Source organism: Ammodytes marinus (assembly GCF_949987685.1).
Source record: "Ammodytes marinus genome assembly, chromosome: 17".
NCBI classification, from domain to species: Eukaryota; Metazoa; Chordata; class Actinopteri; order Uranoscopiformes; family Ammodytidae; genus Ammodytes; species Ammodytes marinus.
In genome coordinates this window covers 7,432,136-7,445,405 of record NC_137221.1, presented here as the reverse complement: position 1 = coordinate 7,445,405, position 13,270 = coordinate 7,432,136, and the positions used below count along the sequence as shown (strand labels likewise).

Below are 13,270 nucleotides of genomic sequence, written 5' to 3'. Positions count from 1 at the left end.
CCCGATATAGTGTATAGCCTTAAGACCCGCCTGTCTGAGCCCCTCTCAGCTGTGACTCACACTGAAACATCAACAAAGCAGCTTTTTTTCCTCTCCCCACCAGCGTCTCGCCTGAACACTAACAGTATAAACGTCCCCCTCATTTGTGTGGAGGTCCTGAATGGGCCAAAAATAAAATCTTATGTAACTCGCCCTGATTACTTGAAATGACCCCACCTTTGCTTTCAGTAATCGAGCTCTCACAGTGGGTGGTTTTCAGAATTTCCAATAATAATGAAGGTGGCTTTGGCTGAACAAGCTCACAAATACCCGAAGTCTCCAAAAAACACAACCACAGAAGCACATAGCAGTAAGTAACCATAGCTTCCCATAGCAACGGGAGCTGCCCTGCTTTCCAAAGACACGACCCAAACAAACACAAACTGCCCCCCTCACCCCCACTTCAAAATAAAGTGGTACGCCCCAGGCCGTGCCAACATCGCGCACGGAACTCACAGTGTGAGAAAAGCAGAGCCGTACCACTGTACCACGTGTCCCGGGGTGGTTTTCGCAGAGAGGGGCGAACCGGCACACACTCATTTGGCCTCATTTCACATGGTTAAATATAGAAAATAATTATAGTAATGACGATAATGAGGACCTGATGACTTTTTTACGAGCCGTTCCTCGGAGTGCGGCCTGCTGCTGCTGCTGCTGCTGCTGCGGGTGAGAGCCAGTTCAAATAAATGGGCCGTGTGAAGGGTTCTGGGTAGGCATTGCTCCTGGGAAGCGGTTCAGAGCTCAGAGAGCAACGGTAATTTCTTCATTTGGATTTTGGACAGTTTTCAGGAAAGGTCGACCCTCTGATTACGGCCTCTTTCACAAGCCACTGGCCGTGCATTAACGTAATTACACAGCAGACTCGGTCAAACTTCACCTCAATTTTGAAAAAAAAAAAATTCTTGTGGAAAAAATGTCACAACTTGATTTCTCTTTGCCTATTCCCACACACAACACGTGCCCTGCTGCATGCATACAGGGACTGGCTGGTATCTTATGCAACTTGTTAATCAATAGTCACTTACGACACAGATACAGTGGCATGGACGGAGTTGTCAATAACGGTTAAAACAATCAATAGTGTGTTCCAGCCTTGTGGTTGACAGCCATCGATTAGCAGTGAAGTGACGAACTGAAAAAACATAATCTAGTTTTCATGTATTGAGTTATATCACCAAAAATATCACCAAGCAGCTCCTTCAGGACGACAGAAAAGGACTCTATTCATTCTCACTGCTCCGGTATAAAAGAATTATTGTCTCCCTTGGGTAAATATGACACCCACCGACTTCCCTTAGTGGTTCACGAGCTGCAGCATCTGATCAGCAGCAGCGTGCAGACAGATACGCCATGTCGTGCCTAGTTGCATCTTACCCATGGATCTAACCACACCGCAAGCTGCTGCGACAAACCACAGACGCTCGAAAACATCTTAGTTTGAGAGCAGAGACATTTGGTTTGTCAGTGAATATGTACGATGACTTAACCTGTGTCATAGTTCTGAATTTTCCCTGAAAACAAAACTAAAACTATTTAGTTGCATGATTTTCCTAGATTTTTATCAATCTAAGTTACGACGTCGCCACATTCTGACTAGGTCACAGGAAATGATTTGAGTAACTTCGTTGTTAAAATGACTGTCCTCCTCCTCCTCCTCCTCCTCCTCACTCTGCCCATTCATCATAGCCATTTAATTTTTTACAGTCACATAAACTAGAGGGTAAGTTGACATGAGGCCCTGCCCTCCACTCCTTAGCCTGAGGCACTTCCTGTCTCCTGCAGTAACCGAGGGAGATCCAGGGCCAGGACCGACCCAGTCTTATCTTTCCACATCTTGGACTCCCCTTGCTCCGGTTCCGAACGCCAAAAAACACACAGCCTATAATTAGCAGTGAAAGCCACACTGGAGATATTCTCTCAAAAGTGGATTGGATTCCGTGAACTGGAGCACCTACTGGGGGAAACATATTGTGCAACGTTGCGTCTCATATTCTACCAAGTCATTCCAGGACTGCGTCAATGGTGAGAAGAAGAGAAACTGTCTTTCGATTTTGAGGGGCCCACGTTGGCCAGAATCCATGCTGCTGAAGTGTCTCTGCAAAACTGTGGATCTCTGCAAACTCTGGGTGCTTTGTCCAATTGTCGGCCCCGCCTTTTGACATGTAAAGACAATCTACTGCACCTACAGGGGTCAAAACAGCATCCGCACAACAACAAACTATGTCCGTTTGGTATTCATGGGGCCCCCGGCCAAGAGGCGCCAGTGTTGGCACCGTACAGACATGGATTATTTCCAAGCTTGGCATCGATGCCTAACGAGGATACATGGCGGTAACCCCCGGAGACGACAGCTTATCCCATTCCCGAGTGCGGACTAGCCCGAGATGTGAAATATGTCTCATGGTATCTCCGCGGGGCCACATTGAATGGTTTTACATATAGGAATAGCCAATGAGATGGAGATTCACGCAAGTGTCTTCCCGATTTCACGCTACGCAAAAGATCTCAAAGACACAAAAAGCTCGAAGGACTGAGGCTGCCATCTTCCCCCCCCCACCCCTCAAAATCATGAAGGGTGTCTGAGATAAAAGGAGAAGCTTTTCTTTTTTTGCTTTACAAACATTCCAAAACCCAAATATATTAAACATACTTAAACTGATAGAAAAACATTGAACCAGAATCTTTTGACACTCAGACCAGACATCCATTTTGTCAGTAATGTGATACAGGGCTGAAACTAATGATTGTTTGATGGGGTCTTCAAGTTGCAGTCAAAAATTCAAACAATATTCGTATATGATAAATAAAAACACCTAATGTGTTCAGCTTTACTGAGATGCAAATGCACAAGTTCAGCCAGTTAAAGCATCTCTGGTTAGAATTGTCCTTCTCGCCTTCTCCAAAACACACATTCAAAGCACAAACAACTGACTAAAGATAGAGATTCAGAGCAGTGGCCCTAAACACTTTTCTTCGCCGGTGTTCCCAGCTGTCGCGTCGCCTCTTATCTGCCACGAGGACCCACTCTCTGCAGTGTGGGACCAGGCTGACATAGGCCCGGGAGATCTCCACAGATGAGATGACCCTGCTAAATACTCTGCATTCCACAGGGGGAAGGAAGGGGGCAAGAATTATTTCCGCCAAAGGTCAAACATGGAAATGATTATGTGCATTGTTGCCGGTGTTGGGGAGTCTCGCTCTCTTGCTCTCTCGGGCTTAAATGAGCGAATGAGCGCACAATGTAGTGTGTCTCCCCGCTCGACATTTTCAAATGGTAATGGCTGGCTCATGGTGCGAGGGCGCAGCAGGGGAGGGTGTGTGTGTGTGTGTGTGTGTGTGTGTGTGTGTGTCGAGGGACCACTATTCATTCTCACTGGGGGGAGAAGCTCTTCACGCTCAGTAAAAATCCTGCACAGGAGCAAAGTTGGGGAGCAGGGGGAAGGAATTCTGCACTGAAAAAAAATGCTGAAAGGACTGGATGGCGCAGCGTGATAATACCACAACTATTTAAACAGGGCGGTGGGACAATAAATGGTCTGAGTTAAACGCAATCTCAGTCACAATAAAGTGGAAGTAGGTCAACAACAACAACAACATGGAAAAGATGTTTCACCGATTGAACGTATGCGTAAAAACTTGCCAACGTTTGATTATGAACAAGCTGACAAGGACTGTTTGCTTGGTTTTCTTTGAACAAAGTCTTATCTTTATCCCCCCCCTTCCCTATAAACATGCACACAGACAAGAAAAGGACGTAGTATCCCTGAGTGCCGTGCTACCAGACTCATTACCAACGTAAAAGGGCACCTTGAAACAATCATGTGCATCTTCCGAACAACCTTCCCACGCACAATAATCGCCCTGAAATGCTCTCATTCTCACGGGGCCCTCCTCGACCTCCCAGCTACCATCCCCCCCATCACCCCTCTACCCCACAATACACCCAACTCTGTTTGCCCTGTCGTTCCCCCCACAACTTCCTCTTTTCTTTTCTTTTTCTGCTGTCCCTTTCAGCATCCCAGATCCTCCTCCTCCTCCCTCTCAGAACAATGTCTACTCCACTCTCCTCTACTCTCCAGCCCTCTTTGAGTTTTGGGCCAGCGCCTGGAACCTGAACCCATAAAAGAAAGAAACACACCCGCACGCACGCAAGCAAGCAAGCACACACATAACTGGCCAGAATTTGGGTTCACCTAATCACTCTTCACTGCGGTTGTGAGGCTATTTCTGCAGCGGTTACGTAAGCTACGAAGGAATGAGTTAAAAAAAAAAAAAAGTTGTGGAAGTCTCTGGGCGAGAACGAAAGTATGAGGACTTTTCTGCCCCCAGAAAGATGTGACGTAACACTTTAGAAGAATAGTTCAAGACTTTCTGTTGGCAATGAGAGGATACGTTTCATACCACTCTCATATCTGTAAGGTAAATATAAAGCAGGAGCCAGGATAATTGTACCTTAGTTTAGCATAAAGACTGGAAACAGGGGGAAACAGCTAGCCAATTGCTTTGTAACAAGATCCTTCTACCAGTACCTCTAAAGCTCAATGATTAGCATGTTATATCTTGTTTGTTTAATCAATGAAAACAAAAACTTGTGGTTTCATGGGGGGTTGAACTCTAAATCATTTTAACTCTTTGATAGTCACGCTATGCTAACCTTTCTGCTGGTTTTAGCCTCTTATATTAAACAAACAAGATATAACGCATTTGAGGTGTTGGAAGCTATGGTTGGTAGGCGGATATTTGTTATTTAAACAGAGCTAGCTGTTTCCAGTCCTTATGCTAAACTAATCTAAATTAAGTGTCCCCCCCCCCACACTTTACCTATAATCTCCCTAAAGTATCATCTCCTTCTCTCTTTGTTTGTCTTTCCCATCAGAACCCCCCCGGAGCCTCACTGAAGCTGTAAAGGATCCGTCTGTGTGCCCACCCATCGGGGGATTACTCGCATTAGGTGACCTATGGAAGACAAGCCTTCTCCTCACACCTGAACACCCGGTGGAAACAATCTGTGATGTCACAGCGTCTGGTCTGATCCGGCCAGATTCACCTCAGGACATGAGAGAGGGTTGGGGGGGCGCCTAGTCTCCGGGGCGACCTCGTTAAGCTTGTGTTGAAACATTACCACTCTGCTGGGAAAGAAGCGCTTAATATAGCTGTGAATAATTCATCGCGGCGGACATCAAGAGCGAATGAACTGAGATCCGATAGGGCCGACGTAGTAAACTTTGACACTGTTTAACAGGTTCCTTTGAGAGGCCGACCTGCAAAGCACTGGGTAAACACAGCAGTGACGCAAAACGAGGCCTCTCGGTCTGCCCAGTTTCCAACCTTTTCTTGTCCCTCTCTCACTGCCAGCCAGCCAGCCTACTGTACTGTGACACTGTTGCACTCTGTATGATTACCATGCACTCAATAGCTCAACATTCAGCACAGGCAAACAGAGGAGTGTAGACGTCAGAAAGGTTCCTGAACTCCCTCCCATAGACAGATAACAGCTTAGAAACGCGGGGTGTGACTGACATTTATAAATCTCCACTGATCAATCTTCTTGAAAACAGTCATCAATGAAGACGTAATCAAAGTTGTTGCCTCCCTTGAAGGCCTTGCTATGCTGCCTGGCCTTGCGCCCAACATTACAATCATCACACTGGATTCTCCTTCTCGCTCTGTGTGTGTGTGTGTGTGTGTGCGTGTGTGTGTGTGTGTGTGTGTGTGTGTGTGTGTGTACTTAACATGGACAATGAGTCAGTCTGGACCATGACGCAGACACACAGCGTGGACGCCCTGCGATCACCACCACACCCTGCAGAATGAGTGACACCGGGCCCAGCGGAACCAAGCTCGACCTCAAGTCATGTCAAAAATCGCAGGCAAAAAAACTCTGGCAAACGGCTACTTCACAGTTCAGGAATCACCTCGTGCCCTTAAAAAACCCTGAATCATCCCCCGACACTTTGCACGGTTTTGCATGAGAGACCCTGTTTCTGCTTCCCTAATATGGTGAGGAAGCTCAGACTAAAGTGTGTGTAGCTCCTAGCTTCTGATGAATGAAACAAAGAAGAGACTTGAGACCTAACTCTAACATTACAGAGTTTCAAGACTGTTGCAAACTATTTCACAAATAGTGTCAAAAAAAGCTCAAAAAGCATTGACCGAGCATGAGTCAACTCTCCCCACAAAGTCAGTCCAAGGCCTCCTGCAGCTCGGATGAAGCCGTTAACAAGCTGTCGATCACAAAATAAACCTCAATGACTGACAGCAACAGACGTTACTCAGCCCCTGATTGGCTACGTGCTGAAGTGAAGAGGGAATCTGAGAGCTCCAATCAAGACCTGAGGCACAGGGGGATTTCATGAGGACGTGATTCATAAGTGAGTGTCAACATTGGGAGATTTTTTACTGTGAGGAAGCTTTACCTTGATCACTTCTAGTTGTAGTAACAGGATTATTGCATCAATGGTGTCACTCATCAATGGTGTTTTTTTTAAAATCATTTAAATCACTAGGTAGCATTTACAAACATAAACTATCGAACATTTCCTAGTGTTTCTGCTAAGTATTGTAGGATAAATAAGAGGTAAATGTTTTTGAGTTTTGACACTTTCCGATGCGCCTATGTGGACAGGGAACCTGCGATACAATAGGTCTAATAAAATGTAGTTTCAGGAACATATAAATCACAATATGAAGAACATTTTCTCCATTTTGTTCACACCAAATCTCAGCCAAATAAAACAATAAACAAACAAAGTCCAACAGCAATACACATGTTTTTGAAGAGGACGTGACACTGCAGAGCAATAGGCCTACTGAATGTCTTTATATACCTGCTATATGACCCCCCAGTAAAATGTTTCTATGATATCTAATCTGTTTCTACTACTAGCCTTCTTAAGGTGGGGTGTAGAGGGTGCAGATGGGCACGGATCTGGTTGCGTATAAACTGTTTACGCCCCTGTCATGGTAACGAAACGTAGCCTCAAGGCAGATAAAACTGTAGCAAAAAATGTCTCTTTCAAAAATAGGCCAATATGAAGCAGAAACGTCTTACAAGAAGAGTGACGGTATCCTCTTCTCATTACACAGTTTCCCTTTTTTTTAAACCAGCTTGAGTCTATTTAAAACAAACCCGGATGCGACTCGTTTACACCGAAAAGTTATAAATACCAGAATGAAAGCAATGATTGAAACGTTTCACAATCACAACGACTGCTATGAGGAAGACAGCTTGTGTGGTAGCCTAAACCATATTTTCCCACACACACATTATGAACACAAGAGACAGAGAAACTATACCGTTACGTGTCCAACCTGTGCAGCCGATCCACTTACTTTGTATTTCATCTCGCTGCTCTTCTGTCTCTCTCTCTCTCTGCCTTCCTCCAAAGTAGAAAACGTCAGAGAAAAATAAATCCGCTTTTGTCGCGTCAAAGAGCGCACATCTGTATTCAAACTGCGAGACTGGTAAGTTTTATATCGGCGTGGTTAACCAGCCATCCAGAGAAAACACGCACGCAGGATGGATCTAGTGTGAATGTGGACCGCTGCTTCTTCTTTCTGCTCTTCCACAGTCAGCGGCAGACTGCACCTCACCACACGGACTGACGGCACGACCAGCAAATTTACATTGAACGCCACTGATTGGTCGAAAGGAACGCTCTGAATTCTAACCCCGCCCCCCTCACCCTCCCAGCGCTTTGCCCCTGTTACAACAGTGACGTCATTATCACGATAAAACAGCAACATTAAAACACGTGTAAACCTGCTCACTGGAAATAAAAAACCTATTCCTATGAAAATGTTTTAATGCAACAGTACAAAAACATTTCCTATACAAACAACACATTGAAAAGTTATTATTTTTCAATATATTCATTCATTTCATCATCATCCATCAAAACATTTTACAGCACCAGTCGGTCTATAATTCATAAATGCATTAGATATTGTGATTTCATTAGGCTACTTATTACTTCATCAAAGTGTATTGAAACATTCAATTATTTGTAGATGTTTATATCATAACACTTTGCTGATTTACTAACTGCCAAGTATAGGTCTACTTTAGCTTACATGTTTTTTTTTTATCATTTCACTCTTCAGGAAGTTCTATGTGATGAAAAAGGTTTTGTCGGTTGTTTTTCTCAGAAATAGTGAAACCGTAAAAGTAAAGGAAGTGCGATTATGTATAGCATTTCTCTCTGAACTGTATAGCCTAGTTCTGCACTGCAGAGCTAAGTGACACAAACATGCACTTCACATGAATATACACTTGCATGACAGCTTGCACACACATTCTTAAAACAAAAGATGTATTGTATTGTATACTGTATGTACATTTTAATATATTTATTTTATGTACGTCCTTACTTTTTATACAGTATCAACCTACTTGAGAGCCTGACATAGAAAAAAAACACCTTAAGCTCTAGTTTATATTTTTGATGACACAAAAACTAGATATTATGAAAATCAACTTAAGGAATATTTGATAAGGTATATAGTTTAAAATAGGAAAAAGGTATCACTTTCGTACACTTCACTTCTCCACCATATGATGTGATGTTACTTTATTCTTTTACACTTTGGTTAGCCCACCACTCACATGTCCGATTTATATTATTAATACAAAATATTAACTTTTACTCAGGAAAGATCTGGATAATTTTTCCACTACCGGTTGTACTTTGGAGGTGTTCCCTACAATCCGAATAAGACATCCACTCTGTACATTTAGCTGAAAATGAAAATGTGAAGTCAAAAAACCCACAATGAGTTTGAGACAATAGAAATGTCCATGTGCACAATTAAAGTCAAGCACTACTGACCATGAAATACTTAAATAAATGTTGTCTTTGTGACAGTACACAGACAGTACAGATTATTTAACATTAATTTACAGTTTACTGTTAGTCCTCACCCTGCCTCGATTGAAGACAGACGACAGCAGAGATCCTCCGTACACTTCTGCTCAGTGTGTGAGTAATGGAAGTGACAGGAAAACGCCCGAGATGATCTCTGAAAAGACGAGAAACTGGCGGCAAAGCCTTCGCCTCGCTGCATCACCCTGCTAACACCTCCTCAGTGCACACAGCCTGTCTCTGCACAGTATAAGTCATTGCACTCAAGATCTGCATCTCATATAGACAGACATAATTTTCTTTTGCACACACCGGCCTTACAAATATGTGTAGACCACTGCCTGTTTGTCATTGAGACTGTTTTTCTGCAAAGGGCGGCAGAATTCTCCTGTAATTAGCTTTCCTCTCATATGCTTTTCGAAATGCTCTAATTTGTGTCGGCTCATTTATCACAATCAGGGACCCCATCGGCTCTCATTGTCCCCCGTGAACAGTCATATCCTCAGATGAATGCCTCGTGTAAAGGCCACTCAAAACACTTGTTTGTGTAATATACACTATGCCCAGCTGGAGCCCATTCTCTAGGCCACAAGTGGGTAAGGGGAGGTGTTGAGAGGGGGGGGGGGGTATTATTTTCGGTGTATGGCATGCGATCCTGTGCATGTGAGCACCTGTTTCCTGTGACAAACACAACTTATTTTCCCATCTGTTTATATCAGCAGCGCTTTGAAAGAAAACAGCCTGAAATAATCCCAAAAAAGGTTGTTTATTATCCCCCTCTTCACAATGTGTGGCAGGGATTGAACGAGTCCATTAGTCCTCAATCTGTGGTGGCATTGTCCCATTGGCTGCTTTCAACTTCGAGCCCTTGACACACATTATCAGGATGTCATTGGTAGAAATGGGAGATTTGGGAAGAGAGCTTCTTGCAAAATCACTCTCGCAAAAGCTTTGACTTATACAGCCCAAAATCCTCCCTTTGAATCTCAGCAGAGAAAGCAAACAATCACCTGCCAAGGGGAAGATTTGTATTGGCATTTAGGGATCGAGCGGCAATCCCCTCAGTCGCCATGACAACTGCCTGCCACCATGCCCGCTGTGTTCGTAATCTCAGCCCTTACTGTATTACAAGGGGCAGAGAAGGCCTCTCCAGTCTTTATAGGTGCAGAAAGGTCTTTCAGCGTTCTTATTACGGCACATTTCAGCGCGGAAATAGCCGGGCGGGGGAATAGTGAAAAATGAGCCGCCCGCCTTTCATCTCAACCAGGTGTCTGTGATGTCTGGAGTTACATAACGTACCCCCCTTCCCCTGCAGATCTTGACCCCAGGATTTTAACAGAGGGCACAGCCAGCCATACATCTTCCATAAGTGGAGATCACAGGGCTGTGTTGCCTCAAGCAAGTTACTGTATCCGGTGGATGGACATGAGCAGGAGGTGCTGGTCTTGACAACAGCCCCTCTGTGCAGGCCCGGCGGTGGGGGTGAAGGAGTGGGAGGCCCCCCTCTTCACTGCTGCCTGTGAATGACTGTCCCTCAAACTCTCCAAAAAACTAGCAGCTTAGGCAGATTTATGGGACCACCACCCCCTCGCTCCATCACCACCCTCCTTGTTGCTGAACCCCCCCCCCCCTCACTCATCCACACGGTCTCCCTCTCTGTGCCCTGTGTGACCTTATGAAGCCTTGTGGCCGGGCAGCAGCGCAGTGGAATGCACAAAACACACAAGAGTGAGAAAATATGAGTCCAACACTATATGAGTCGGGGTCACGGTGTTCTTTTACTGCCATTTTGCAGGAGTTATGCCTAAAAGGGTCATCTTGTCCCCCATAGGACCGTAAAATTGTGTTCTCCCTTCTCTCTCAAACTATCCTGCAAGGCAGTAAATTTGGAGTTTTATTTGTTGTCAGATTCCGGCTATGTTCCCATTACAATGGAGGTGAATGGAATCTTTGTTTTTTAATGTGTTTTATATTTTACTAAAGAAGCATGTTGACAGCTTGGTCTGTGAATTTTAAGGGACACTGATTTGAAAACATGATGTCATTTTTATATTTGTGTCCGGTAGCATTGCCAGACAAAAACTTTATTACTCAACAACAATTCCACAAAACCATTACGCGAAATTTTTCATTCATTTTCTTTCTTCTTTAAAAAAAAAATCTGCATCTAGATGTTATGGTTAACATTAGGGGAAGGTCCTGCTTGGGGAAAATTAACTGTATTGGGGAATTGTCAAAGTTAGCCAGAACATTTTGTTAAGGTTAGGGATTTTTCTTTTGAGTTAATAAACAGACAGATGAATTCCTGCATGAAAGTCAGAGATAACACTCATCCGTCCAACACACCTTTATGACACACTACTTCCTGCAAAGCACTGCACCTTGGCAATGAAAATAAATCATGAGGTTTTTCAATTCCCTGAAAAAACTAATTTCATTCCCCTTCATTGTATTTTCCTAAATGTGGGTAAACCAACACTTAATCGGAGGAACATTACTTATTTCCATATTTAGGAGAAACATGACTGTTCAGATGCAAAGGCAGACACCTCAGAAAATCTGGATACATACAAAACTAAACTATCTTCATGGCAACCATAGACTGTATATAGATGCAACCTACCACTGGATTACAGTAAGACTTCTAAAAACATATAACAGTGATTCATGGTGACATTTGGATTGGCCGAATTCTCATCCATTTACCTGAGACAGAAAAGAAAAGACAACATGTGGGTGGTAGTTTTGCAACTGGGACCTCTCTGATCCTCCCTCACACTATTTACTTTCCCTCTACTCATACATTCTTAGTACTCTTGACAAAACACTTCAGACTTACCTCAGATATTTACTTTACTGTATATTCTTCCTTGGAAGAGGAGGTGATTTAGAGGTGGGGCCCGGACCACACAAAACATGTTTATCTCTTAAAAACATTCTCAAACTGAACAGAGTGGCACGGACTGAATTGGTTGTAAAAGCTCAATGTAAGACTACCGATGTTGTCCACAGTTTCTACTCGGAACTGACCCAACCAGAGACAGCCATTTTGGGCATGAGTCCTCTTGGTGCCTTGGAACCAAGACTCAGGTATATTGAAATTCTGAGGTATATTCAGTATAACTGGACCAAGGTAACTAGGGCTCTGGCTTAGGTGTCAATATCACTCAACTGTATCCGAGTGAATCAGTTCCTATCTCCTGGTGTTGCATTACCATCACAAGAGAAATATATGTGTTTTTTGAGGAAATACTGGGTCGTGTCTAATCACGTATCAAGTATCTGTTTCCCCCTTGATTTCATTGTGTATGCTAAGCTAGGCTCCATTGCTTACACACATGTTGCAGACTTTGGCCCAATGTGTCAAAACGTAACACACAGGCCGAATAGGACAAAGCACATGGAGATAAACTTCTAACTTATACAGCAAAATGAAACTCTTGAAACAAAACCTAACAATCCCATTTCAAAACTGTTTTTAGCATCAAAACAATACACACATGCACCTTTGAATTACTCTCTCCTATCAGCAACAACACACAAATGGGCTTTATGCAAAACACATCTGTATTCAGTACTTTGGATGATTTTTGACCTTAAAAGTTTCATAAATTATTTTTTGTGAAAGATTGATTCACTTCAGTTGATCTAGACACATGAAAACAAAATGTAAACGCTTCAGATTTTTCATTTTATTTTGCCACTTCAGGTTTTTGCAAAAGTAAAAAAAAAACACACAAAGACACACAAGAAATGGTACCACTAGAATGTTCTACAAAACATAGTGTTGTAGGGGAATGATTGGAAGACATTTAGGCTATGGATCCTGTCTCCTGTTGGCATCTGGCCACATCACCTCATCCACGTCACAGGCAATGTCCTCCCTTGTCAAGCAACGGGGGAAGTATCACCTTGCGTGCCGTATCCAACCTCTTGAAACATTTTTTGGAAAGATTGATCCACTATATTTTCAATTAGACACATGACATTTTTTTAGAAAAGCTTCTGAAAAAAAGTGTATATTGCAATTTCATGGTTTTGGCCAACACAAGAAAAAAACACAACAAATAGGTATAGGATCGCAGTTCAACAAGCAATTCAGTGTGTCACTATGAACTCTGAAACAATTACACTAAAATAAAATAAAAAAGTGTTGTTAGGAATGGGGCGAGTGGATTATGAATCCTTTGGATACCGCCTCCTGTTTGCGTCTGGCCACATTGCCTCATCGACATCACATGCAATGTCATCCTTTGAGAACCAACAGCGAAAATATTCCTGATATCCAGTCTAAATGACCTAATTATGGAGCTATTGTGTAGTTGGGCTGGACTCTCTGCCCAGGCTCCTATATTGATAGGCCAGGATCT

General features: G+C 43.4%; 2 protein-coding genes across 2 annotated transcripts in view; one reads left to right on the top strand and one right to left on the bottom strand.

Annotated features, from left to right (window-relative positions):
- nedd9 (neural precursor cell expressed, developmentally down-regulated 9) overlaps positions 1-7,591 on the bottom strand; it is a 28,753-nt gene extending 21,162 nt beyond the window's left edge. Inside the window, exon 1 of the mRNA XM_080045135.1 lies at positions 7,372-7,591. Within this exon, the coding sequence (XP_079901261.1) occupies positions 7,372-7,383 (12 nt within the window). The 5' untranslated portion in view covers positions 7,384-7,591. The remainder of the gene's footprint in view (positions 1-7,371) is intronic.
- zc3h12ab (zinc finger CCCH-type containing 12Ab) overlaps positions 1-13,270 on the top strand; it is a 184,661-nt gene that overhangs the window by 42,302 nt on the left and 129,089 nt on the right. The gene's annotated exons all lie outside the window — the stretch shown is intronic.